The sequence below is a fragment of the Zootoca vivipara genome, chromosome 5 (assembly GCF_963506605.1).
Source record: "Zootoca vivipara chromosome 5, rZooViv1.1, whole genome shotgun sequence".
NCBI lineage: Eukaryota > Metazoa > Chordata > Lepidosauria > Squamata > Lacertidae > Zootoca > Zootoca vivipara.
Window position 1 is genome coordinate 80,138,844 of NC_083280.1, and position 27,407 is coordinate 80,166,250.

A 27,407-nucleotide genomic window follows, 5' to 3' on the forward strand; every position below is an offset into this window, starting at 1 on the left:
TAAAAATAAAGTTACTCTTGTGGAAAACGCCCTTTGCCCAGAGGGCTAATCGAGATGTGAGTCAGGAGATCCATTTTCGGAAGGTGCTGGGGTTTTGCATGTTTTTAAATGTTTCCCCCCCCCAAAGTTGTAGTGGCAGCCGACTTTTATTATAGGACAAAAGTGTCTCTCACTAAATGTAAGTGAACTGTGAAAAATACTAGATGTACCTTTCCGTCTATCTGTTTTGTAACAGAAAAACTCTAATAATAATAATAATAATAATAATAACCCAGCACGTTAGGAATTTTAACGCCTCCTTCCCAGCTCTGTTATCCCAACGTACAGTGGTGCCTCGCTTAACGAATGCCCTGCTTAACGAAATTTCCGCTTAACGAAAGGATTTTTCGAGCGGAGGTTGCCTCGCTAGACGAATTCGTTTTATGAAAAATTTGTCTAGCGAATCGCGGTTTCCCATAGGAATGCATTGAAATTCAATTAATGCGTTCCTATGGGCAAAAAAAAATTTCAAAAAAATTTCACTGCATTCCTATGGGATTCGCTAGACGAATTTTTCATTATAAGAAAAGACTCGTGGAACGAATTAAATTCGTCTAGCGAGGCACCACTGTAATTCCCTCCCACAAGGTTGCAATTACTGTATATATATTTTTAAAAAGAACCAATAAAATATTTAATTAAAATATTCTTTAAAAAAGAAACATTAGAGAAAGCCAGGTGACAGACCTCAAAGATCACAGGTAGTAGGACACTTGGCACAGCGAAGGAAAAGTTCAACAGGAGAAGGCATGACTAAATAAGGGGTGGTTAGCAAGATGACTTTACTAAGCTACAAAACAAAAACCACTTGGGTGGGACTTCTGTAATGGTTTCAAATATAGTTTTTATTAGCTTCCCCTCATCAATCCTGAATACAGATATCCAGATACGCCTAGCTGTTTTGTTCTAACTGGAAACTGTCTTGGCTAGATCTTTGGATTTCAGACCAAGCCTGTCATTAATCCAGTAAGAGAGAAACAGAAGGACTATCTGGAGCCAATGGGAGTACTAAACAGCCGCTATAATTGAACATTGTGTTTGCTCTCTAGGAACAAGTTAAGAGATATAGTTAAGAGTTTGCACCCAGATTTTGTAGCTTTTTTTGTAAGAAAGAAAGGGCCATCTATATCTCTATTTATGCTCTGAAGGTTGTGGCTGGATCTTCTCAACAGCTCCAAGGACAGCATCAAGGCTCACTTTGTCTCCAAATTCCTTCTCGCGATGCTCCAGGAGAATGCCCTAAAATAAAAGGGGAAATGTGGGTCAGGTACGCACTTCCTTTGTACAAAACGATGTTTCAGGCTCTTAAACCTCAGCAACTCCCCTAGCTCCCTATTTCTGTGCACGTGAAGTAACGCTGGATTCGGGCAGTGCAGGCAGTTCCCCCACATGGGTGCAAAACCGAGAAAATCCATAACTGAGAAGATGCATTTCTGGAACAGGACCGGTGCGTGTGTGTGTGTAGGCCTGCCCTCCTCCCCCAATGAATCCTGGCTACGCCCATGCCTCATGTACCACATCCCTTCCTTACTTAATCCTGCCATGCCCTTAAAAAATACCACACCTGATCCCCGCCCCCCGGTTAGGATTTCAGAATTTCATTACCTCTGTAAGACTAACTTTTTCGCTCCCTGGCCTTTTGGTAAGGGGGCCAGCTGCCAGAATCAAGGCCTGGGCCTTCAGCAAAATGAATACCTCTTTGCATCTTTCCCATATCATGAAACCAAAAAAGTGGGGCCCTCCTCTGTGAAGGCTGCTGAATGTTCAATGCAGCCATAGTATTGCCACAATTCAAGAGACCAGACAAGAGAGAGAGGAGTGGTCTCCAAGACCCGTCTAGAGGTTGAAAACTGTGCAGAAAATGGACCTACAGGATTCATGGAAACAGCTTTGCACTCGTTCATTTCACACACAGACACAGACAGACAGACAGACAGACAGACAGACAGACACACACACACACACACACACACACACAGATACCTGATTCCCAGGACCAATAACGAAAACTCCTCCCAGGACAAAGCCTTCTCCTGCCAAGTTCCCAGTATAGCCATGCTTCCAACCGTGGAAGAAATGCCTCCAGACACTGCAGCGAAACATGCCCCAAAAGGTCATCTTTCTTTTCTTAGGCCCATAGAAACGTTTCTGCAGGAAGGGATTAAAAACACTGGGTCAAAACAGAGAGAGAGTGTGTGTTCTTCCTAGAGAAACACAATGCTTCCCTATCCAGAGCAAAACAAAAGGTAAACAAGGTTCAGCCTACCACCGACAGGACCTTCTCATTCTATAGGGGTGCAGGGGACCTAGGCTGCTTGCATGCTATATACATTTAGAGCACATTGCTCCTTACAAAGAATCCTAGAAGCCGTAGTTTAAGGGTGCTGGGGATTGTACCTCTGAGGGGTAAACTACAGTTCCCAGCATTCTTTGGGGGCAAGGTACTTAAATGTATGGTGTGTGCGTAGCCACAGAGCATGGTATAAAGGTAAAGGTACCCCTGACCATTAGGTCCAGTCATCTCGCTTTACTAGCCAAGGGAGTCGACGTTTGTCCGTAGACAGTTTTTCTGGGTCATGTGGCCAGGATGACTAAGCCACTTTTGGCGAACCAGAGCAGCGCACGGAAATGCCGTTTACCTTCCCGCCAGAGCGGCACCTATTTATCTACTTGCACTTTGACGTGCTTTCAAACTGCTAGGTTGGCAGGAGCTGAGAGCTAACAACGGGAGCTCACCGTCGCGGGGATTCGAACCGCCAACCTTCCAACCGGCAAGCCCAAGGCTCAGTGGTTTACACCACAGCGTCACCCGCGTCCCTACAGAGCGTGGTACTGGGCGCAAAAACTAAGCTTCCTCAGAATCTTGGCTTTCACACCAAAATAAGCTTCTAGCCAGGCATCCCCAAACTTTGGCCCTCCAGATGTTTTGGACAACAATTCCCATCATCCCTGACCACTGGTCCTCTTACCTAGGGATCATGGGAGTTGTAGGCCAAAACATCTGGAGGGCCGCAGTCTGGGGGTGCCTGTTCTAGCCCTTATAGCTACAAATATATGCTTGAAATGCTTTAGCTGAGATTCCTGCGTTGCAGAGGCTTGGACTAGATGACCCTTGGTCCCCTTCCAACTCTATTATTCTTTGAAAGTATTTGGGTGATGGCTGCTGCAATTTCAGGAGCTGGAAGAGCCGTTGTGCAAGGTCTCTAACGGCTCTGGGAAGCAGGACCGGCCCAAGACATTTTGGCACCTAAGGCAAGCCACAAAATGGGAGAATGGGTGAGCGGAGATCTACGTCAGGAACAAGAGGGGAATAAAGATGTACATCAGGGGCAAGGGTGAGAGGAGACCAGCAGCGCCTCCTACTGGCCAAGACGCCATTGTAGAGGCAGCATCGGGGTGCGGCTGCCAAGGAAGTGGCAAATCCAGCCTCCAAGGAGCAGCCACTGCAAAAGCAGCAGGGAATGCTTTCCTTGGAGGCAGGATCAGCTCCCTCTATGGATCCCACTGCCTGAGGTGATCACCTCAACTTGTCTAATGGGTGGGGCGGCCCTGGGGCAAGGGCTTTGAATGATTTAGGTACGGTAAGTTGCTGAAACCAGGTTCTCTTGGTTGACATAGAATTTGGATTTCCTAGCTGCGGAATTGTAATGTTTTTAGCACCCCCTCCTGAGTAGAGAGTTCCTCCCCCTCTCTACTTTTTCATTCATTTTTTTCTCGCCTGCCTCCCCCCTCACCTGCATCCCGATTCATGCGCTATTTGCAGCGCAGCCTCACCATTAAAGAAGGACCTGCTTTTATTCTGCCCCGAACATTTTCAAAACAGCTTAGTCCCCGCTTGGTTTACCATTAGTAAACATAGTGAAATGCCATCACAGTAGCTGTTCTTACTGGTGAACCACATGCAACTGATTTGTTACCAACTTTCTTTTTATATTTGGCACCTGCTAAAAGATGGGGTGTCGCCTAATAAGACACACAGCCCAATTAGGTGGGGAATAAATAGATGTCCTAATCTTTCCATTTATCTATGCATGCTAAGGGGGAAATCATGCAAAGACAGGCCAGTGCTTCAAAGCTAACCTGTTTTCTTCCTATGCCTACTTATGATATATAAATAGAAAACCAAAAGCCAATTAACCTCTTAAGTAGCAGCTTTGCTAAGATACTCTTCACGCAACCGTCTTCCCTCCAGACCCCCTAGTTGAAAGGAATGAGGCTGGAGGGATCTGTGTGCTCTGAAATTTTAGTAAGTGGGATCATGGACCAACATGAGCAGATTTCATTTCTGAAGGTGGTCAAAAACCTATGGGGGAGTGTATTCCCACTGTGTGCCCCTGCAAAGAAGAAAGCAAGACAAGACAGGCATGCCTTTGTACCCGTAGGTCCTTGCGGAGCCATCACCCAAGCTATGGGCGTGTGTGTTTTTTTTTAAAAAAAAGCCCAAATCACTATGCAATGCAAATGGTATTCAGAATGCAAATTTGCATTACAAAAAGTCTTGTGTTTCACATTTGCAAATGATCAAACCTTCAGCCAAGCAGCACAGGAGGGGCTCAATGGTGAATTGTGGAGTTTTCCCACACATATCTTTGAGCCACCTCTGAACCTTTTGCTAATAAAGGACCGTGTAAGCTTTCTGGCCAGTGCAAACTTAACACCTGCTTCACAGACCAGTTTAAGCGAGAATAGCCTTAAGCCTCACACCTGAAAACACATTTGCTCTACACAGGGCTGCCCTTGAAGCTGTCCCAGAAACTCCAGCGGGTGCAAAATGCTTCAGCGAGGCTCCTCACGGGGGTCCCTGCCATGGGAGCATATTCACCCAGTGCTTTTACAGCTGCACTGGCTCCCGGTGGAGTACAAGGTCAGATTTAAGGTGCTGGTTTTGCTGGTATACGGGACTGTCTCTCCCGGTATGCCCTGCGGAGGACCTTAAGGTCCATAAACAGTAACACCTTAGAGGTCCTGGGCCCGAAGGAAATCAGTTAACCTCAGCTAGAACCAGGGCCTTCTCTACATTGGCTCTGACCTGGTGGAACGCTCTGTCTCCTGAGACCAGGGCCCTGTGGGACCTGATTTCTTTCCGCAGGGCCTGTAAGACAGAGTTGTTCCACCTGGCTTTTGGCCTGGAGCCAACCTGATCCCCTCCCCCATTTCCCTTTCCTTCCGTACGAGGCTGCATTTTAATTATAATTTTAATTTAATGTTTATTTAATCTTGTTCTTATGTTTTATTTTAATTAGCTGTTTTATACTTACCGTGTTTCTCACATTTTAAGACACGTCTTATATTTATTTTTAATCAAGAAAATAAGCCTATGGCTTATTTTCGGGGGGTGTCTTTTTTTTTACTAACCAGTAAGTTGCTGCTGCTGCTCAAGCGCCGACAAAGCGCCCAGCAGCGCATGCCGCATGGAGCCACGAGCCAGCGGGACCCGCTGAAGCGCTGACAAAGCTCCTGGCAGCGCTGCGCAGAGCGCCCTGAGCCGCAGGAGGAGCACCGTGGCTCTCAGCCTCTCCGCCGTCCTGTTCCTGTCTCCGCCGCAGGCGCCGCCGCCTCCTGCTCCCTCCCTGGGCGTCCCAGGCTTTGCCCGCTCGGCAGCGCTCCATGCAAAGCCAGGGGCGAGCGCAATTCCACCAGGAGGTTCCCTCCACGGCACCCGTAGAGACCATAGAGGAAAGGCGCGCGGCAGACACACCACTTCCGTTACCCTCACCCACTCCTGCTGCGGCTCGGGGCGCTCTGCGGCTCGGCAGAAGCGGGGCACCCCGGGTGCGTCACCGAGGGCCGCTGAAATCACTTTTGTGACCCAGACTCGCAACTTTGACTGCACACAATCGCGAACGCACGCATGCCCCGCGCCGATCCGTTTTCTCGCCGCCTGCCTATTATCTTTTTGAATTAGATTAGTAATAACCGAAAGAGAAAAGGGAAACTTCAGCATGAGCCCCAACAGCTCGGACTTTGCTTTCCATGCCAAGGGGAAAGGAAGGGAGGAGGGGAGAGAGAGCGGGCAGAAAGGGAGGAGGGGAATAATCGCTGGCGCTACACGGCGAAAGAGAAAGGCAAGTTATGGCTCCACGTGGAGCGACTGTCCCGAGATAATTGGAAAACAATCCTGCACTCTGTGAGCGTTTCTGCAGACCACGAGGCGCTGCTTGGCCCTTCCAGTTTGCTGCTGCTGCACGCCACGAACAGCGGAGGGTGAAAGGAGCAGCGCCGGGTAGCCAGAGTAACCTCCACCACCCCACAGCCACAACGTTTCCCAGCACAGGACGATTGAGGCTTTGTCGGCGCTTCAGCTGGGTCCCGGTGGCTCGGGGCTCCACACGGCGCGCGCTGTGGACATTGCTGGGTCCCGCTGGCTCGGGGCTCCACGCGGCGCGCGCTGCTGGGTGTTTTGGCAAGGCCCTCCAGAACTGCACTTACGGTAGCACTAGGGCTTATTTTCGGGGTATGTCTTATATTTTTTCAAAGCATGAAAATCGTGCCATGGCTTATTTTATAGGCACGTCTTAAAATGTGAGAAACACGGTAGTGTTAGCCGCCCTGAGCCCAGCCTTGGCTGGGGAGGGCGGGGTATAAATAATTTTTTAAATAATAATAATTATTATTATTATTTAGACAGAGTGGCTCAAAACCTCTAACATAATCTACGGTATGAGACAGATTAATAACCCAAGTACAAGTCACCAATTGCATCTACCTGTGCATCAAGAAATATTTCCCCCTTGAAATACGGCTGAAATTGCTCCACCTCGGTGCCAATGTTCTCCTTCACAACAGCATACAGGGGGACACCCAGCTGGTCAAGCTGGGGCTTCAGAGAGGACAGCTGAGCAGCCTCCTTATGAATGAGAGAAGAGAGAAGTTAGGTGGCTGCAGCCTACAAGCCATCCCTATGTAGCGACAACCGTCGCACTGCTCTTATACCAAACATGCCCTGAAATGAAGCCCGTGGGAATGTATGTTAAGATGGCATCACAGGCTGATACATTGGCAGGGGATTTTAGAAGTGCTAATGCTATGTGGCTTATCTAAAGAATAGGCAGAGCCTGCTGCACGGTGGCATTGCAACTGTGGACCTCCTAGCGCAGTGATGGCGAACCTATGACACGCATGTCAGATGTGACACCCCATTTGTTTTCTTGTCTCCACTACAGCTTGTCTCCACTGTTGCTGGTAGCCAGAGATTGGTTTTTTAACCCTTTCTGTGCTGGTTTTTTTCTGGTGCTTTGGCAGACGATGATTGGGTGTAACAGCGTTCGTTTTTTAACCCGTTCTGTGCTGGGTTTTTTGCACTTTGGCAAACTATGCCAGTGCTGCGTGTTAGTTCCAGCGAAGGTATTATTCGTCATTTATTTCTCTTCTCTTTCACCCCCCAAAAGCGCAGCAGCTTTGGGGCATTTCCCCCCCCAAAAAAGCAAAGCAACTTTTGCACACACCCCAAAAAATCCTCCAAAACTTTGGTTAGCAGCTCCCCCCAAAAAGCTCAACAACTCTGGGCACTTTGTGATAAATAAGGGTTTTTTGGTTTGGTTTAGTTAAATAATTAGTTTTTGGTTTATTAAATACAATTATATATTACAATTATACATTTTTGTTATTTAAACTATAAATATCGCGAAATTATGGTTTTTTTTCTTGAAGTGACACACCACCCGAGTTATGCTCGGTTTTTGGGCGAATTTTGACACACCAAGCTCAAAAGATTGCCCATCACTGTCCTAGAGGAAAGCCACTTTAGATAGCTAGAACACTTTCAACTGTGTTCTGCTACCGCTTTTCACATTTTAATTCCATCATTTGTTGCAGATTTTAGGGCCGTCACCTTCTTGTAATTTCTTGTGGTTTTGTGATTTAGTTGGCTGGACACAGTCTGGGTATGCAACCGAAAATTATTTAAAATACTGTAAGTAACAGTGCAATTCAATGGGGCTTCCTCCTAGGTGAGTGGGTTAGGATTGCAGGATTAATTTAAAGAACATTTTAATTAATACCTTGTTTTAAATTGCTGTATGTGTCTATCTCTTTCTCTCTCTGCGTGTATGCTTTATTATTGTAATAATCTAATTATTGTAACTGGGTGGAAAACCAGGCTTTCCTTGTGCAGATCTAAAGCCAAGCAACATGCAAAGGTCAAAACACATGTTGTAACCTAAGGAAACCTAAGCTCAAAATTAATGGTAAGTTTAGCTGCTGAAGTTTAGTCCCTCCACCGCATCTCCACACTGTCAGGCGTCCAACACAGAACAATAGGAGGAAGGTAGACATAGGAAGAGGACTTGAGTATTAAAGAGAAAACGCAAACAGGGCTGGACCTGTAATGTTCCTACCGCAACTCATCTGAATGGAAGATTTGGAAGAAAGAGGAGATCGGCCAAAAAATATCAAGAAGCAAATAAGATAACTCAGTTGGTATAGCACAGGCACATCCAACAGGTAGATCATGATCTACCGGTAGATCACTGGATGTCTGTGGTAGATCACTGGTAGAGCACTGGCTCCCCCCCCCCAAGAACCTCAACAACTTTGGCTCCCCTAAACAATGCTCAACATTTTAGCCCTTCACCCACCCACCCTCCCAAAACAGGGATTTTCTCCTGCCTCAGGAAAGCTCAACAACTCTGACCTGAACCCCTAAAAATGGGCCTCCCTCCTTCCTAAAAAAATCTCAACAACTTTGACCTGAACCCCTAAAAAATGGGGCTTTCCTCCTCCCTAGATCACTGCCAGTTTTTAACTCTGTGAGTAGATCGCAGCCTCTTCAGAGTTGGCCACCGCTGGTATAGCATGAGACTCCTAATCTCATGGATGTGAGTTCAAGCCCCACTTGGGCAAGAGATTCCTGCATTGCAGGGGGTTGGACTAGATGTCCCTCGTGGTCCCTTCCAGCTCTATGATTCTGTGAAACTCTTTAACGTAGTACCAAAACATTGGCAACATGGAAAGCATACTCGACCCTTATCTTTGTATCCATGCAGCCCACAAGCATCTTGAAACAGCAAGATTAAACCCCATCATTTGCTCTTTAGAAAGACACCACGAGTAAAACCACGTTACCTCTCTGCACAAAAATCATCCAGGCCGCCGCACTGCCATGATGACGGCACCATGCTTCCTCCACAGCTCCTCTGCTTTGAATTGTCTTGGCTCTGCTGAGGGACAAACCATAGCACATGTCATTATGGTACTTGTTGCCTCTTGTTCACTTTGGCAGCTGTGCGAGATGGATTGTCCTCTCAGCTTTTTCGATATTACTTATGGGGTTTTTGGAGAGCACTTGAATTTCAAGTGTTACGCTGAATGATATAATCAAAGCCACCATGCCACGGGCTCACAAACTGTGCGTGGCAAGTACAGCCTCAATGAGTTGGGCTGGAGCCTTTCAGCGAACGCATTTTCTTTCCGAAACAGGGGAGCAGCAAGTGGGATCTGTAACCAAGTGTTGCAGAGTGAAGCGCTTCTGTTCAAGATTCCAAATGTTCTATCCCACACTCCAGCCACTCATTTCCCCAAAATACCAAAAAAAGAAAGAGGCAACACGTCGGCCAATTATTAAGACGAACAGAATCACAATTTATTTTTATGTTCAAAACGCTTCATCCAGAAGGACTGAACTCTGAGTTAGATTGGAATTGTTTCATCTAATTATATTACTTTCAGGTTTCATGTAACTTTAAAATTTCAATAGCCTTGATTGGTGGAACTGTATATGAAGCTTTCCATTTCCTGCTACAGGCAGCAGGGGTCACATATGTGTATGACCCCTGTTCTGCAGATTGTATACAAACACTAAGGTATGTTTTATTTTTGTATTTTTCTGTATTTTTTCAATGTTAAGATATTATGGACTGCATAGACTCGTGTTCATGCTGGCCATTGGCCTTAATATAATGTATGACATAATTAATGATATATATTTATTTGATTTATTTTTTTGTAGTTAAAAAACTGAAGAAGACCAAACCAAAACAGTATGATTACCTTGGATCACTGTCTCATATGTTGTTATAGTTTACAAAGATAAAAACAGATATATTTCGCCCGTGGAATTGGTCAACACGTTGCCTCTTTTTTTGGTATTTTGACTCAAGTCTACAACACAGGGGTTGTTTCATTAGCATGGACTCATTTCCCCAAGACATGTTAGCATTCTGTGTGCACTGATCATATTCGGTCCTCCCTGGGTTGTTTCCCAGAGGGCTCCCCCCCCCCAAAATATTTTTTTGTACTTCTGCAAACAAGCCCATTGAAGATGTGGTGGCATTTTAACCATTTAAGCCAGTGGTTTCCAATCAGTGTGGCGTGGCACCCTGGGGTGCCTTGAATGATGGCCAGGGGTGCTGCAGGCAACACTGGCCTCTGTCCCTCTTTCTTTCCTTCCCTCCCTCCTCTGATGCCCTCTCGTGTCTGCCTCCCAAAGGCTAGCACAGCTATTTATTGCAGCAGCCCTGGCTATAAGCTCTCCTGTACAGTAGGGAAATGCTGTCTCTGGGTGGCACCTCTATTTGGGGCATGGGGAGGGTTAGCTCAGAGACCAGGGACGGCAGCAGCAGCTGACCAGAGGATTCCCGAGAGGGGAGAGGAGAGGGGGGGTGAGGGAACACTCCACAAGGGAGGGTGTGAGAGGCTGCCAGCTCTGCAGGCAAGGGGTGACACAACTGGGCTCCTGAGCCTTACAGGAGTGCCACAGAAAGAATGTAGTTGGTTAAGGGAGCCATAGACTCAGAAAGGTTGAAAACCTCTGATATGTAAGCAGTTCAGGGCCTGAACACTGGAAACAAAGGCAATTGTGGTAAACTCTATGCTACATATTAAAGGTAAAGGGACCCCTGACCATTAGGTCCAGTCGTGACCGACTCTGGGGTTGCGCGCTCATCTCGCATTATTGGCCGAGGGAGCCGGCGTATAGCTTCCAGGTCATGTGGCCAGCATGACAAAGCCGCTTCTGGCAAACCAGAGCAGCACATGGAAACGCCGTTTACCTTCCCGCTGTAGCGGTTCCTATTTATCTACTTGCATTTTGACGTGCTTTCGAACTGCTAGGTTGGCAGGAGCTGGGACCAAGCAACGGGAGCTCACCCCGTCACAGGGATTCGAACCGCCGACTTTCTGATCAGCAAGCCCTAGGCTCAGTGGTTTAACCACAGCGCCACCTGGGTCCCTAAATGCTACATATTAGAAGGCTGCAAATCCGATTCCACGAACAAGGCATGCTGCAAAGGCAGAAATGCCAGCCATGGGTCTTTTTTCCATGCCTGCAAATCAAGGTTCTTTCCCGCAAGAGGCTTTCCAAAGTATAACCGACTGCTTTTTCAGAACACTGGGTTCTCAGCCCATCGAGGACCCTACCACACATAAGCCTTACCTCCTCCCAGAGTCTTCAGATCTGCCGACCCGAGATAATCCAAGGAAGCCTTTTCTGCTTTAGTCAGAAACAAATCTGTATTGGCAAGGATTATCCCTGTCACAGCAGCCCCAATGGCGCCGAGGCCAATGGTCCACATTGCCATGGAGAAATATCCCAGGTCAAGCTCCGAACACATGTCTGAAAAAAACAAAAAGACAAAGACAAAGGTATCCATTACTCCACTAGCTGACAAGGTTTCAAGACAAAACAATCCTACAAAACCAATTTCATCTAGAGACCTGATGGGATTATTTAGAACTGGCTTGATGTTCAAAGAGTTCCCAACTTGGACCATTATGAATTCTCCATGAAACCATCACTGAGAAACAGAGAGTTGAGAGAGACAGAGAGACACAGAATTGAACGGCACATTGGCAGGAGAAGGTTGCGGGGCCGGTCTGGTTTGTCCATCCATTAGCCAAGAACCCCCAGGTGTAAATTGCAGACTGCTTTCTCTACTGAAACATGGGAGTCAACAAGCAATCTTGCTTTTCAGCAGGCAGTGGTTGCCACTTTCAAAGAGTAAAATTCTAATCCTTACGGCTCCAAGGATACTTCAACGGGTGTGGGCGGGCAATGTCTGCTGGAATCTCGGAAGGGAGGCAGAAGAAGATATCCAACTAACTGACAGCGTGCCCTACATAGCTCATGCTCGCCACAGTCTGTGATAAGCCAGCTTTTGCAACCTGTCACACTATTGGCACTTAATTTGGACTGGCCGGACACCAACTTGTGTCCCCCCCCTTTTTTAAAAAAAACAACAACAACCTGAATATAAAGGCATACCCCTGCGTTCTGGATTTTTAGATTCCATACCATTTAAGTGGATCTCCTTTAGCTATATAACTCCTTGTGAGGGATGTGCTCTAAAAAGGGAGCAGATAAATACATTCCCTTTTCCAGGGTTTTTGCAGGGTTTCTCCAAGAAGAGGGATTCTCAAGGAGCTCAGAGGGAGCAGCTGGGGGAAATGGAAGATTCTCAGTTATAGAATTATAGACTTGGAAGGGGCCCTGAGGATCCTCTAGTCCAGGCATCCAAAAACTTCGGCCCTCCAGGTGTTTTGGACTACAATTCCCATCGTCCTCCGACCACTGGTCCTGTTAGCTAGGGATCATGGGAGTTGTAGGCCAAAACATCTGGAGGGCCGCAGTTTGGGGATGCCTGCTCTAGTCCAACATGCAGCTGTCCCATACGGGAATCGAACTCGCAACCCTGGCATTATAAGCACCACACTCTAACCAACTGAGCTATCCAGTTCCCCGGCAACTTTTTTTTTCTTATTTAAAATATTTCTGGGTCACTTTGTTCATGGCACAATCAAAGGCACATTTAAAACAACAACAACAACAACAACAACCACACAGGATCTACAGGCTTTTTCTTTGTTTTACAAAAAATATATATACCACTTGATTGTAACAAAACCTCTAAAGCAGTTTACAATACTTTTTTTTTAAAAAAAAATATATCAATCAAAACAGTTTTTAAAAGCAAATACTGTAGTGAAAACATTTCAAAAACAAGTAAAACCAGAAGTAATCTAAAAAGCGATTAAAATATGTCAACATCTATATATCTGGGATAGGCTTGCCTAAACAAAAAATGTTTTATTTGCTTAGTTCAAACATGTGCATTGCATCATGGAGGGGTGAACCATGTGCAAAATAACAAGGATAGCTGCACACTGATCTTTCCTCAGTCCCCGTGATTTCATTAGTGCCGTGTTGGGAAAACATTTGTGCAATAAATACTGATTAATTACTCACACACGGCATGCAACCAGGAACGTGCCAATCTAAGTTCCCTCTAACCCAGAACAGAGTTTCAAAGAGACAGAACTGAGTCAGAATCTCCCCCACATCCGACCTTGGAGGCTGCCGAGATCTTATTTGTACAAGATTCCAAACAAGCCATCACAGCATATGGCAAGCGACATGTGTTGAAGCAGGGATTCTTCTTGGACTTAGCCACTGTGAACTCCAAATCTGTTAGTTATGTGGGCATATGGCTGGAGACACTACAATTTTGGTTAAAAGAATGAAAAGGGACAAGGCAACAGGGCTCGCTCATAAGTTGGAATGGCAGGTGGAAAGGAGAGAACTCTGCCCTATTTTAAGGGGACATTTGATACACGATATAAGCAAATCCATTCCCATCATATAGGACTGCAGCACTCTGGAACAGAACAAGAGGGATGGGAAGTGCCAATTCTAGTGTTTTAATTTGTGTGGCATGGACTGGAGGTCTCCCAAGTAAAGAACTGTAACGAAAGCAAAAAATAAAATAAAATAAAATACCGAGTTGACCACATTGGTTCCCAGTGCAATCAAACAACCCCTGAATTTAAGACTTTCCAGTTGGCCCCTTACTAACCAAACCAGAGATGGAGATAGAAGAATAAGTGGTACTATACTTTGCTGGCAAGCCACTTGGTGGGTGGGATGATGGTGGTAGTGAAGAGGTTTGTCCCACCACCCACCATTTCCCTCTGTAAATGCTCCTCTGGCCCACCAGGATAGTAGAAAAAGAAATGGCGAGCAGATAATGGGGTTTCTGTGGGATTTGACATACTTAAAGAGCATTGTCTCGGATTATACAAATCGCTGTTCAATCCCAGAGTTTTCTCTGAAGACTTTAATACTAGCAACCAGAATAGATGTTCCCAACAGCATTTCAAGTTAACCAGTTGTTTTTTGTTTTCTTCCCCAAAATAAATAAATAAATCATAGTAATCCATTCATCCCACATGCGGTGGCAATGGGGTGAGAGGGTAGGAGACCAATGCCCAGAGGTCATATATCTGCGTATTTACTACTGTTCTGACAGTAGCATTGATTCTAACTTAACTGCTATTATTAAACAAATTATTATTTGTTGCGGACAAAGGAGGAGGATTTAAGTGGCTTAACCGCTGTAGAATCTGTAGCTCGGATTGGCACTTTTGCAATGTAGGATTTAAGAGCTTGTGCCTTGAGCCAGTTCCTGGTAACCTGTTAAAAGGATGTTGAGAAGCTGAGCTGAGACAGACCTCAGCCAGGTGGCTACAAAGAAAAACCCCTAGCCAAGGAGTAGATGGCAGTGCCCTCCTGCTGTTGTGGAGTACAACTCCTGCAAGCCCCAATCGGCATGGCCAATGGTTAGGGACAGTGTTCAAAACTCCCACTGTTCTAGGCGCATTTTGCAGCAGGGAATTTCATTGGCACGAGCCGTTTCTGAGCTCTGGGCGCAGTACTGCACTTAAGATGTCAGATTAAAACTGCAGAGTGGGAGGAAAGGAGGACCCCACTTTCGGCTACTCTCTGAAGACTGGACCCTCTTAAGAATATTAGGGGGGGCGGCCAGGGAAAGGACCAGACCATGTGAAAAATGAGCACAGGCATTTTAGCTGCAGTTCATTCATTTTCAACTTTGTATTCTTCTTATAAAAAAGGGGGCCTAGACATTCTGTTGTTGCACCCATAACCTAGGTTTAAGTTGCCATTCAGCTCCTAGCTTTCCTATCTCAGTTTCTAACACTGGTTAGGGGTGATGGGAATTGTAGTCCAACAACAACAACTGTGTCAGCTGAAGCAGAGTCCGTCTGAGCAGCCAATATGGGGCTAGTTGAATAAACCGTCTGACCCTGTATAATATGGCAACCACACAGTAAATCTGTGATTGGGTGGCACCCAAATACCCTAAATAAGATACCATTATTATTTTTATTTTAAAATCTGTCCTTCCCATCATGTTCACAAATTTTAGTGCAATTGCATCCACTTTTGCTTCAGCTGCTGGAGTCTAATTTTAAACCTGTCCCACTTTTAAGGACCAAATTAGACAAAGTGGTAGAAGTCCGTAACTGCACCTCCCACTTTAAAACTTTTAAAAAGCAAATGCAACCACGGAAGTGCCCTGATTCAGAGTCAGATGGAAGATGTTGCCTTGGGGTACGGGGATTAAGCCTTCCCACCTCAAATGCCTTTTCTCTTATCCAACCCCCGCCTCTCAAGTTTGTGGGGCATAGCATGCAGGTAGTCATGTAACATGAATAGAGGGTTAGGGACCTCCTGATCTGAATTGCTACATCAACATAAAGCAGCTTTTGTGTTTGCCCTATTCCTTTGATTTAAATCCATTTTAGCTGTTTCACAACTGTATTTTTACACTGTTGTAACCCGCCCTGGGACCTCAGGGTGAAAGACGGGCAAGAAATTGCAGAATTGTAAATTGGGAAGGGTCATCTAGTGCAGCTCCCTGCAATGCAGGGATCTTTTTGCCCAGCGTGGGACTCGAACCCACAACCCTCAGATTAAAAGTCTCATGCTCTCCCAACTGATTTTATTTCTTTGTAAGAACTTCTCACGAGTAAGGCATGAGCTAAGGAAACAAAAGGCAACGAGCAGCTCAAACCATAAACCTATAACCCAAGTGCCCTCGGGACGCTGCTGAAGTACAATTCCCAGCACCACTGGCCCCTGCAATATATACCATCATACTATGTGTGTTTTTACCATGTTGATGCCATTTGGACTCCACATGCCACAGATACACAATTTTTCATCCTGCCCAGCCACCACATTCATTATAGCATTACTAAAACCAATGCCCTAGTAAGCCCGGAACACACACACACACACACACACACACACACACACACACACACACACACACAACGGGTGGATGTGAGAGGTTTGAAACACAACGGAACCATTTACTCCTTCTTGCAGAGAATGCACAAAGCATGAAGCAGTGCAGATCTGCATGCGGATATTAAATCTGTTCGGAGCCGGTCAGGACTCTGAAAATGTGCAAGGGTTAAGATATGAATATGCACTTACCGGTGCCCGCAACAGTTAGTAAGCCGGCATGTACGCGCACACTTGACACCCGGGCGAAAGGAAGCCAAGAGCCATCTAGGCTGGCAGAAGGGCAGATACGATGTGAAAAGGCTCCTGCGGGCCAAACGCTTTTGACTCACCCTCCTCAGTAGTGTGGGCAGGACCAGGCGCGTTGCCAGCATGAGAAACCTTGGCGTCAGCCTGAGCACATCACTCCAGAAGCCATTGCACAAGACAGATCATGTCGAAATCTAGAGCTGGCTCATGACAAAGTGTTGTGCCAGGGATACGATTCCTTGCAAGTTGCTTGGAAGAAGAAGTGCTCCCGATCGTGTGACCCTGGCGTGGCAAAGAAAAATGCCACACAAATGACAGCCTCTCCAATAAGCCCACAGAAATTACTTGGCAGTGAAAACCACTACTAGCCTGGCCTGACAGTGTGCAGTTCTTTTAGATGTTTGTGGCTTGAAAGGAGAATTAAGAAGGCGCTTTCGCTGAGCTGCTTCTCTGCCTCGTTGCCCAGAACGGATTCTTACTCCCAAAGGCAACCTGGGAACAAACCCTATTTACTGATTTGCGGGTTTTTGTTTGGAAAATTGGGGCGGGTGAGCTCAAGCCGGATAAAAGTGCAGGGTCACCACAAGCCTTATGAAAAATGTAAATACAAAATCAAACACAGTCATATTAATAAAAGCAATGAAACGGATCCAAGAGAGGGCTTGCCTCTGTTTGGCCTGCCACTTTCCCCCAGGGAAACCCAATCTTTAGCTCTGAATTGGAACAAGCGGCAACTGGACTTTCCAGAGGGAAGCGATGGGTCAAAACTGCTTGAACCCATGCTTAGAAAGCATGGGACATGCGGAAAGCCCCTCAGCTTTCTAGGCCCAGGGCAAGCAGAAGTGTAGATGAGCCCAGAGTATTGAGATCATAGAATTGTAGAGTTGGAAGGGACCACAAGGATCATCTAGTCCAACCCCCTGTATGTAATGCAGGGATCTTTTGCCCAACATGGGGCTTGAACCCATGACCCTGAGATTAAGAGCCTCATGCTCTACCAACTGAGGAGTCCACACTTCTCCCGTCCCTGCCTGCTCATCGTGTATTCTGCCAAAACAGCATTTCTGAAATACTGAGATCAACCTTGTGCAACGACACCCACGGAAGAGATACCAGGTCAGTATCGCCACCTTGGAAATGTTTACGCTGCCAAAAGCATTTTCTCCATATCTGATCAATCACTATATCAAATCAGCTTGCTTACTGAGCACACTTTCTTCTACCTTCTCTCCTGTGAGCTGAGAGAGTTCTGAAATATATGTATAGCCCTCCTAAGAGCCACACTAGATGGGAGAGAGTCTCTCCCCACCCCCCACCCCCCGGCGCCCATTTAAAAAAATAAAAACAACGCAGACTTGGAATATTAATCAGAAGAAGAGCAGAGATGGGCTGCTTTCCCTTCCCTCCTTCCCTTCCCACCTTTCATAAACTGTGTTTCTCCCTGGGTGGGGAAATGCAGGATTCCCAAATCTTTTCCTTCAAGGGAAGGGAAACAGCTATGGGCAGTGATTTTTAGCAGGAAGCTGTCTACCTTATAGCGTCAGACCACTGACCTATCGTATTAAGTATTGATATGAATCTGCAAGTACAAGACACCCTGGATTCAAGTAGTGTTAGAATTTTACTAAGGTTGGGATGGAAGATCCCTATGTATTTAAGAATGTTAATCCTCTGTAATCAGCATGTGTGAAGTGTTAACGAACATAGGCATCCTAATTTGTGCCTTAGACACTCCCTTTAATCCTAGGCAGGCAGGTGTAAAAGCTATTTCCTCAGAGGTAATAAAAACCTGGGTGTAAAAGCTATTTCCTCAGAGGTAATAATAACCTGGGTGTAACCAGCGGATTGCAGATTACACGCGGGTGGCACCGTGGGTTAACCCACAGAACCCAGGCCTTGCTGATCAGAAGGTCGGCGGTTCGAATCCCTGTGACGGGTTGAGCTCCCGTTGCTCGGTCCCAGCTCCTGCCCACCTAGCAGTTCGAAAGCACGTCAAAGTGCAAGTAGATAAATAGGGACCGCTCCGGCGGAAAGGTAAACGGCATTTCCGTGCGCTGCTCTGGTTCGCCAGAAGTGGCTTAGTCATGCTGGCCACATGACCTGGAAATTGTACACCGGCTCCCTCGGCCAGTAAAGTGAGATGAGCGCCGCAACCCCAGAGTCATCCGTAACTGGACCTAATGGTCAGGGGTCCCTTTACCTTTTTAACCAGCGGATCAGACCATCAAAGAACTAGATGTAAAAATACAGGTGAGCGGGGTTTCTCTTTCTGTGTTACAAAAAAGCAAGGCTTAGATTAGCATGGGTAGAAAAAGAGGATTTTTGGAGTTTCCAAGGACAGGCAAGCTGCAAAGCAAGGATGATGCTACGGTAGCTTTGGAAGAACCTGGTGCCGCTACTACTAACAACAACAACAACAACAACCAGTATTTATACCCTGCCCCATCTAGGCACACACACACACAGTGGTACCTTGGTTCTTGAATAGAGTCTGTTCCAGAAGTCCGTTCGACTTCTGAAACGTTCAAAACCTTTCCAATTGGCCTAGACGCCCTGTAAACAATAACCGACAGCCGCATCGGACATTCGGCTTCCAAAAACCATTCAAAAACTGGAACATTTACTTCCCGTTTTTGGCATTCGGAAGCCAAAATGTTCGAGTACCAAGCTATTTGAGAACCAAGGTTCCACTGTGTGTGTTTGTGTGTGTGTGTGTGAGCATCATTTCCCATGTTTATAAATACTGTATATATATAAAACACACACAACTTGAGCTACACAAACACAACCTGTTCACACAATATATCATAAAGATGCCCCAGTCTCCACTGTGTCCCTTTCCCAAAAGGAAACACAGACCCTGGGTGAGTACATGAGTCTAGCGCACTACTTGGTGGAGATAGTATTATCAACTACTGTATGTTGACCAGCAGTAGCTCTCTAGGATTTCAGGCAGAAATCGAACCTGGGACCTTCTGCACTCAAAGCAGATGTTCTACCACTGAGCAACAACCCTTCCCTTTAAGGAAAAAAAGAGAGAAAGTATGGGGGGGGGGGCGTTAAGTAGCTCCTCCCTGTCATCACTCCCAGCTGGGAAATACTAGCCTTCTCCTTAAGCTATTTCCCCATGAAATGGTCAGATCCAGGAAACAACATATCTGAATGTGTTGTCCAGCTCTCCACTGTGGGGTGTGGCAAGTGATCGTGACAGGTTTTGCTGAGATAAAGAACAGAGGCAAAAACAGAACACTCTCTTTCTCAGCTGCAATTTGCTTTCCTCGCTTCAGCCTGGGAATTATCCCTCCACTATACAAATGTGAGAGATCAAAGTTCATGCAGGGTCTGTGCCTCGGAAAAAATGTGATCTGGCAAGAAGAAACCGTAGCAGGTTTGACCTGTCTAAGCAAGGGCCTTAAATTTCAAAAATGAACACAGCATTTATGGCAACCACTTTAGCAGTGGCATAGGGGCGAGAATTTTATCGGGACCAGCTTTTTACACCGTCGCACAACACAAACTTTCCTGCTGAAGTTCTCCGTTCTAAACAATTACCAGAACCCTGTTGCCTCTGGCAGTGTATATGTCAGCCGGGGGGGGGGGGTTATGGGCATGGGGGGATATGGGCATGCACAGAAGAATATAGGCAAACCCTGAGTGTTTGAACACTGCCCCGCACTTCTGAAATCTGTACAGTGGTTACATGGTGAAGGAATTGAGGAAACGGCCAATGGCTCACCTTAGTCCTGTATCCTGTTCTCACAGTGGCCAACCAGATACTTGTGGGAACTTCCAACAACACCCACATTTTCTAGGAGTGCAATGCTGATCTAGAGCTGATTGATAGATAGTTGAAAGCCAGGGACAGTGAAGTAATTATGCAATCCCTTTATAGTGCATGCCAATGTGGTCACCATTCATTTGCACGCATTGAATGCCTAGGCTTCTGTTTCTGCACTCAACTCAGATAGCATCTGTTTCCTTATTAAAAACAACTGTGTCCCAGTTTAAGGGATGTTTGGACTGCCATCACAAGTGAGGAGGGCCCATCTTCAAAGCCCTATCGGATACGGGTGGCGCTGTGTTCTAAACCACTGAGCCTTGGGCTTGCTGATCAGAAGGTCGGAGGTTCTAATCCAGGCATCCCCAAACTTCGGCCCTCCAGATGTTTTGGACTAAAATTCCCATCTTCCCTGACCACTGGTCCTATTAGCTAGGGATAATGGGAGTTGTAGGCCAAAACATCTGGAGGGCCGCAGGTTGGGGATGCCTGTTCTAATCCCTGCGACGGGGTGAGCTCCCATTGCTCGGTCCCAGCTCCTGCCATCCTAGCAGTTCGAAAGCACATCAAAGTGCAAGCAGATAAATAGGTACCACTCCGGCGGGAAGGTAAAAGGCGTTTCCGTGTGCTGCTCTGGTTCGCCAGAAGTGGCTTAGTCATGCTGGCCACATGACCCAGAAAAACTGTCTGCAGCCAAATGTTGGCTCCCTCGGCCAGTAAAGTGAGATGAGCCCCGCAACCCCAGAGTCATTCGCAACTGGACTTAACTGTCAGGGGTCCTTCACCTTTACCTGGCTAGAGATGTCAAATGTCCATAAATTTGGAAGCTGGCGGTGGGGTGGGGTGGGGTGTCTTCCCCCAGGGTTTCCGAGAGAGGAAAATAAAAAATATATGCAATTCTTTCTTTTCAAACCTAAACTTATTTCACTGTTTTTACAACATATAAGGCATCATTGTTAACATTTGACAGAGCAATTCCATGCCCGTTTACTCAGAAGCAAGACGTACTTGGTTTAGTGGATTTTACTCCCAGATAAATGCATGCAGTTTCAAAAGTATTCATGCCTTAGTTCTGTTCAAGCAAAATTGTGAATATACCCAAGGCTAGAGAAAGATCCGCAAACTGCTGCACTCCATTCTACCAAAGGGGATGCTATCTTGTTTCTTCCTGTTGGCAAAATGTAAGAGTTGAAAAAGAATGCACCACCAACCAGGGGAAGGCAGAGGCAGCAATTCACAAGCATGCTTCTCTCCTGACAATGGTAGCATCCGATGCAGGTGTCCACACTATTCACAGGCATCAGTCCTATAGAGTTTTATATGATGGACAATCTTCATACTACACAATTTGGGTGTGTAAAACCCTGTACGAAAAAGCATTTAACTCATTCTAACAAAGCAAGTACCGGTATTTCATAGGCGATCCCCCTTCTCCCGTTTTCCGCAAAGTTTCCAAACAAAAAATGAGATGGAAGGATTGGGGGGGGGGGATCTGGTTTCTCTCCCCTCCGCCAGGGCACATGTCAGCAAGATGATGTCAAAAGAGGCCAAAACCTTTTGACAAAGGTATTCATTAAACACTCCTAAGTGTAATAGCCATAGGATAAGAGGAGAAGTAGTCTTGTGGATCAAGAAATGGTTAAGAAACAGGAAGGGGAGACTAGGAATGAATGCCTCGTTCTCCCATTGGAGGTGTGCAGAAAGTGGAGTCCTTTGAGGATCAGTATTTGGACTTTTTAACTTGTGTACGAGTTATTTAGTGTTAGCAATGAACAGTGGGGTAGCCAAGTTCGCTGAGGATATTATATTGTTAAAACAAAAAGGGTTTGCAAGAGCTCCAAAACGTTCTGTCCAATCTGGGTGAGTGGACAGTAAAAATGGCAGATGGAATTCAATAAGCTTGCTGGAAGAGTGAGATGTGATCATCTCCTCTGTCTGTCGCCCTGAACTCCTTGGAGAAAGAGTGAGAGACAAACTGCTTTCACATATTATTGCTCTCATGGAGCTTATGGTGGCCCCAACCAGTCACTAACCAGATCTGCACCTCTTTCACTTCCACAGTGGTGGGGTGTATGGGATGTTAGGGAAGGGGGTATTACCTCTGGTGAGGGACACATCACGCTCCTTCTGCAGTAGTTTGTCTACCTTGGTCCGTACCCTACACCCAGTTCTCACCTGTGGCCCCTAGAAGCTGTCTGCATGCAACAGTGGCCGCACCCTGGGAATGGCTTCGACTGGCTGGCAAAATGAGGGGAGGGTGGTCGGTGGGTCTCAAACCCTCAGTGAGTTAGGGACTTCCTCTGCATGCAGAGACAGACTCTGGCGGATTGAATGGATGAGACCAATAGCAGGTCCAATGGTCAGGAAGGTGGTTTCTGCACATGTTGTAGTAGAGGGACGTCAGGGGCAGGTGGGACTCGTCCACCTGGGAAGGTAGCCCATCTAGGAGAAGGAAAACTCTGATCCTTTGGGAGAAGAAAAGGCTAAGGGGTAAACCCTACATCAGGCATGTCCAAAGTCCGTTTCGGGGGCCTAATCCGGCCTGCCGGTCGGCTTAATCCGGCCCCTGTGGCATTTTATTTCCTGGGGTAAAATCCTAAAAAAAAACACCCTGCAGCTTCAATCCCAAAAGAAGCCCCCATGACCCTTCACTTCATCAAATCTGGCCCTCTTTGAAAAAAGTTTGGACACTACTGCCCTACATAAATCTGGAGTGGAGTCCCTAAGACAGTTGGATAGCTTGTACACCTCCTTCTGGCAACTCCTGCAACCAAGCCGGTGCCAAACGTATTTCTCTGCTTTCCTTTGGACCACATCAGCGAGGCCAAGAGGGTCTTGTCATCTGGTCAGCCTAGGAACTCCATACATACTGCCTAGGCTTGCGCCCAGGGAGGTCGGTTCCATGTTCCCAATTTAGCAGTTTGACATCACTCCCGGAGGCGCACTCTATTGACTCTTGAGACAAGACAGCTGCCAACAAGGGTACCAGGGTGGGTGTTCCCAGACCATTCACTGCACCCAACAGATGTGGATTACTCAGTAAGAGAGAATGCAAATGTAAGATCTTTCACTCCTTTTGCCTTTGATCAGCCTTGCCAAGAACAATTAAGCAGCTCTTTTAGTCATTAATATCTCATTTCTCTTGGATGAGTCAGTCCCGATCGCTATACATTCAAAGGCATAGGCCACTCCATTCAGCTCAGTCTGTTGCCCCCACCCTCAGATCAAAGGGCAAATCCAAAGGCACTTTCGTGCACACTCACCATTTGGCAACAAAACAATCCCATTTCAGGAGACCCACCAATGCAGTGGCATTTAAATGTTATATTTATAGCTTATAAAGTGAAGCCCTGCCTGGATTGCAAATCAACCTGGAGCTATAAGGAGGGGCAGAGCATACAGAAGGCTTGAGGTCTCTAATTAGGGGAACCAAGGCAGCTGGACTGGGAAAGACTTTTACCTGGGGTCTTAAGAGCAGGTGCCAGACAGCATCACTGCAATATATGAATCTGTAATGTGACTCAGTATAAGGTGGGGGGGGATATTTGATCTGGCCTGTGGCCTGGATGCTTATCTCCTCTGCCTCACAAACCATGGGCATAGCTGCCAAGTCTCCTGTTTTCCCTGGGAAATCCCCGTTTTTCCAGCTGTTCCTAGCTGAAAAAAACGGATTTTTTTGTTTTTCCCCCGGTTTATTCTGGCGCGGCAGCCATTTTGGAACTGGGCGGACATGCTCAGAAGCGACTTTTGATGCTGCTCTGCCCAGTTCCAAAATGGCTGCAGTGCGACTTCTGGCGTGGCGGCCATTTTGGAACTGGGCAAAGCAGCATCAAAAGTCACTTCTGAGCATGCTCCGCCCATCTCCAAAATGGCGGCAGCGCTACTTCCAGTCTGCTATTTCCGGCCCGGTCCCTTATTTCTCTGACAGCAACTTGGCAGGTATGACCATGGGCCATGTTTAACAGCTGGGCAGGGCCATGGGCGAGACCTCTAGTGCTTAATAATAATAATAATAATAACAACAATAATAATAATAAATACCATCCTTCATCCAAAGATCATGGGGCGGTTTACAGCAGAACGCTACCAAATGAAAGCACAAAATACATATCATAATAAGAACAAAAACAAGAAACCAATAACCCCCTCCCACAAATTTCACCAGCGAAGTACTGTGGACCCCATTTTTTTTTTTAAAAAAAAACACAACCAAGCCATGGACCCCCTACTTTTGAAAATTTGCCGTGTTAAATCAAGATGGCAGACCCAAACTTTCAAAACTGCACTTGTGGGATGTCCCTCCCATTCATCTGACTTCCTGAGCAATGTGACTTACTGCTGGCATATGTGATATACTGTATATATGCCCCCAATCCTGTGGATTTGGTTCTGAGGAAAAATATTACACAAACAGCAAGCCAGTTTTCAGAAACTTTCAACTATGCCGGCAGGTCTTAATCCCAGGTAACTGGATGGAGCCCCAAGATGCTGTTCTCAATGTACATAATACACTGTTTTAGAGATGCACTTTAAAGTGAGGATCATTTCAAAACAAAGCACAACTGTTTGATTAATGTAAACTAGGATTATTTCTAAATACGCCATCTGTTACGCAATGAGTTTGCATGGCCTCCCCACAGGATTCAGGTCACAAAAGATTTACTCGATTCCCAGCTCTGTTCTCCCTACGTTCAAAACGAAATACATACCAACTCAAGCGCACGTGTGTTTAAAACTAGGGAGACAAGAATAAATCAACACAGCTATCTAATCATTCTAGCTGCAATATTTTGCTTTTAAATAGGGCTGCCAACCTTTCAATCCACCACTGTAACAGTTTTAATACTGCCTTTAATACTGTGCAGACATTAGTGTGCTAATGTTTATCTTTTTTGGGGGGGGGGAAGAAGACACCTGACAATTTATGCACATCAAACTGTTTTGAAATACAGGAGTGTAAGCCAGGCTAGCTATTTTCTGGCAACCTGCTTCTTAAAATAGGCTGCTTCTTTACCATTTGAAAAACGAAGCCTTTGTTGAACCTCACAAATCAAAGGTTGAAATGGTGCCTGAAATCCAAGCCACAAGTCCGATAAAATGGAATATTTGGACAAACTTTGCTTAACTCCTCCTAAGGAACATATTTATTTACGTTCATTGAGGAATATTCAAACAACAAATAAAACTGCAAAAGAAACAAACAAACAAAAAACCCTAAACTATTTATCCATTCTAGGCTATCCAGTGCAGAAATTACCTATAACAGTATACAGCGTATCCTCAATCATTACAAACAGTAATAATCTTTCAGAATATGTTTTAAAATAAAAATAATAATCTGAAAGCCATGACTTTCATTTTCTCAAGAATTAATAACACTACAAGAAAGCAAGATTTCACCTAAACATTTGGAGAAGCTTCTTTAAGTTCAGCAGTGGGACAGACTTGATTCTAGTACAACTTTCTAGAGCCAATATGGTAAATATTGCTCCTCTTACTTTGCAGTTAGAAATACAGAATCGCAAAGTTGGAAGGCACCCAATGGTCATCTACTCCAACCCCCTGCAATGCAGGAATTTCAACACACAGTTGAAACCATACTGGACCCTGTTTAGCTTTGCAAATATGCTAGAGGCTTTACTGCTGCACCATAAACAGAATGTCATTTTTAGGACCCTACCGTTTCATTTTTATGGTTGTAAATTGCTTTTAATATAGTGCTTTACTGCTGTAACCCACCCGGGGTTAAGGATGAAGGATCATCAATCGTTCGATAATAATTTCAGCAGAACTTCCAAACTGGGGCAACTTAACTTGAGGAGCGGGCGACAAGATTATATCTAACTAGATTAACATATAATTACATTGCAACGATATTGGGGGAGGGCAATTATAAATGCTTTTAATAAAGAGAGAGAAAAGCTATGCCTTTAAAAGAAGCGATCCTTTCTTGGTAAATTTTATGCATTCTCCCGCATACTCTGGAGCACTCCCAGCGGCTTCGTTCAGCAGACAGGACTGGGAGAAAACCCTCCACCTACAAGCCACTCGGCTTCCAGGCAGCCCTGGCTAGGCTTTCCCAAGGGACATCGCAGAGTGGATCCCGCCCGCCCCCGCACATGGAATATTATTTCTTCTCTGGCTGCGCTTTTTCTAGCGACAACCAAGCGTAGATTCCCCCCTCCCTTTATTTTGGCTGCAGGGAATATTGTTATTATTACTGCGCATTTTTCAAGGGTCAACCGAGAGTGGATCTTTCTTTCTTTCTTTCTCTTTCTTCTTTCTTCCTTTCTTTTTCTCTCTCTCTCTCTCTCTTTCGGCTGCAGGGAATATTATTATTCCCTGCCTGCTTGCGTTTTTTTTCCCAAGGGACAACCGTGCGTGGGTGTCGCCTTTATCTGCAGCAGGGAATATTGCTGTTTTATTCCCTCCCTCTCTCCGCCCTCCCACGGCCGGGCTATCGCAGAGACCTCGGGATACTCACACCACAGCAGCTGCTGCGGAGATGCTCCTGCGGGCTCAGCGCCTCCCCTGCTGCAACTGCTGCCGCTGATCAGGCGCCTCCCCCGCTACCTGCAAGCCACGCCAAGGACTTTGCTTTGTTGCAACCTTCGCGCCTGGGAGCGGGGGGGGGGGAGGGAGCGGGGGCGCCCCAACGCGCTCCCAGGCTGACTAATCAATCCCCCGCACGCTGATTGATGGCAGGGGAAAGAGGCGAGCTTGGCTGCAGGCTTCCCCGCTCTGCGTATGCTGCGGGCAGCGTTTGCCTAAGGGGAGAACGTGCCATTATCAGCTGCTGATAGCCAGGCCATCCATGGGCGCCTGTGATTTTTCTCTGTAAGCCGTCTTGAGTCCATGCTGGGGAGGGGGGGAAACAGCGGAAGGTTGTGGACTCTCCTTCCTTGGAGGTTTTAAAGCAGTGGTTGGATGGTCATCTGTCATGGATGCTTTAGCTGAGATTCCTGCGTTGCAGGGGGTTGGACTAGATGGCCCTTGGGGTCCCTTCCAACTGCACGATCCTAAGATTCCATAAATAAAACCGCCTACCACTTGAAAGTTGTGCTCACCCCCCATGCTGATGCACGGAGTGCTTGACTCCCAGCAGCTTCACATCCAGCTGCACTCCCTCTTTCTAGGCAGTTGGCAACTCTGGTGTGCTTCTGCCAAATGCACCCTGCAAAATAAGAGCTCCAAGGATCTCTGGGATCCTCTCAGTAATGGAGCAAAGCGCCACATGACAAGCAGCACAATGTCTGTGGGCTTTACATTCACCGCCCATGCACCATTAGCTTCCACTGC

General features: G+C 46.3%; 1 protein-coding gene across 4 annotated transcripts; it reads right to left on the reverse strand.

The window, feature by feature from the left end:
* Positions 1 to 858: 858 nt before the first annotated feature.
* PRXL2A (peroxiredoxin like 2A) lies at positions 859 to 26,734 on the reverse strand. 4 transcript variants are annotated; one of them, XM_035138163.2, is made up of 6 exons: positions 26,593 to 26,734; positions 11,411 to 11,590; positions 9,103 to 9,197; positions 6,746 to 6,886; positions 2,023 to 2,187; positions 859 to 1,278 (listed from the first exon to the last, which is right to left on the reverse strand). In XM_035138163.2, the coding sequence occupies exons 2-6, from the start codon at positions 11,586 to 11,588 to the stop codon at positions 1,171 to 1,173; spliced, it is 687 nt and encodes a 228-aa protein (XP_034994054.1). In that variant the 5' UTR covers positions 11,589 to 11,590; positions 26,593 to 26,734; the 3' UTR covers positions 859 to 1,170. The 4 variants fall into 4 exon arrangements, with proteins under 4 accessions (XP_034994054.1, XP_034994055.1, XP_034994056.1 ...); XM_035138164.2 differs by lacking the exon at positions 26,593 to 26,734 and adding an exon at positions 16,414 to 16,435; XM_035138165.2 differs by lacking the exon at positions 26,593 to 26,734 and adding an exon at positions 16,274 to 16,407 and having other exon boundaries at positions 9,103 to 9,194.
* Positions 26,735 to 27,407: the final 673 nt, after the last annotated feature.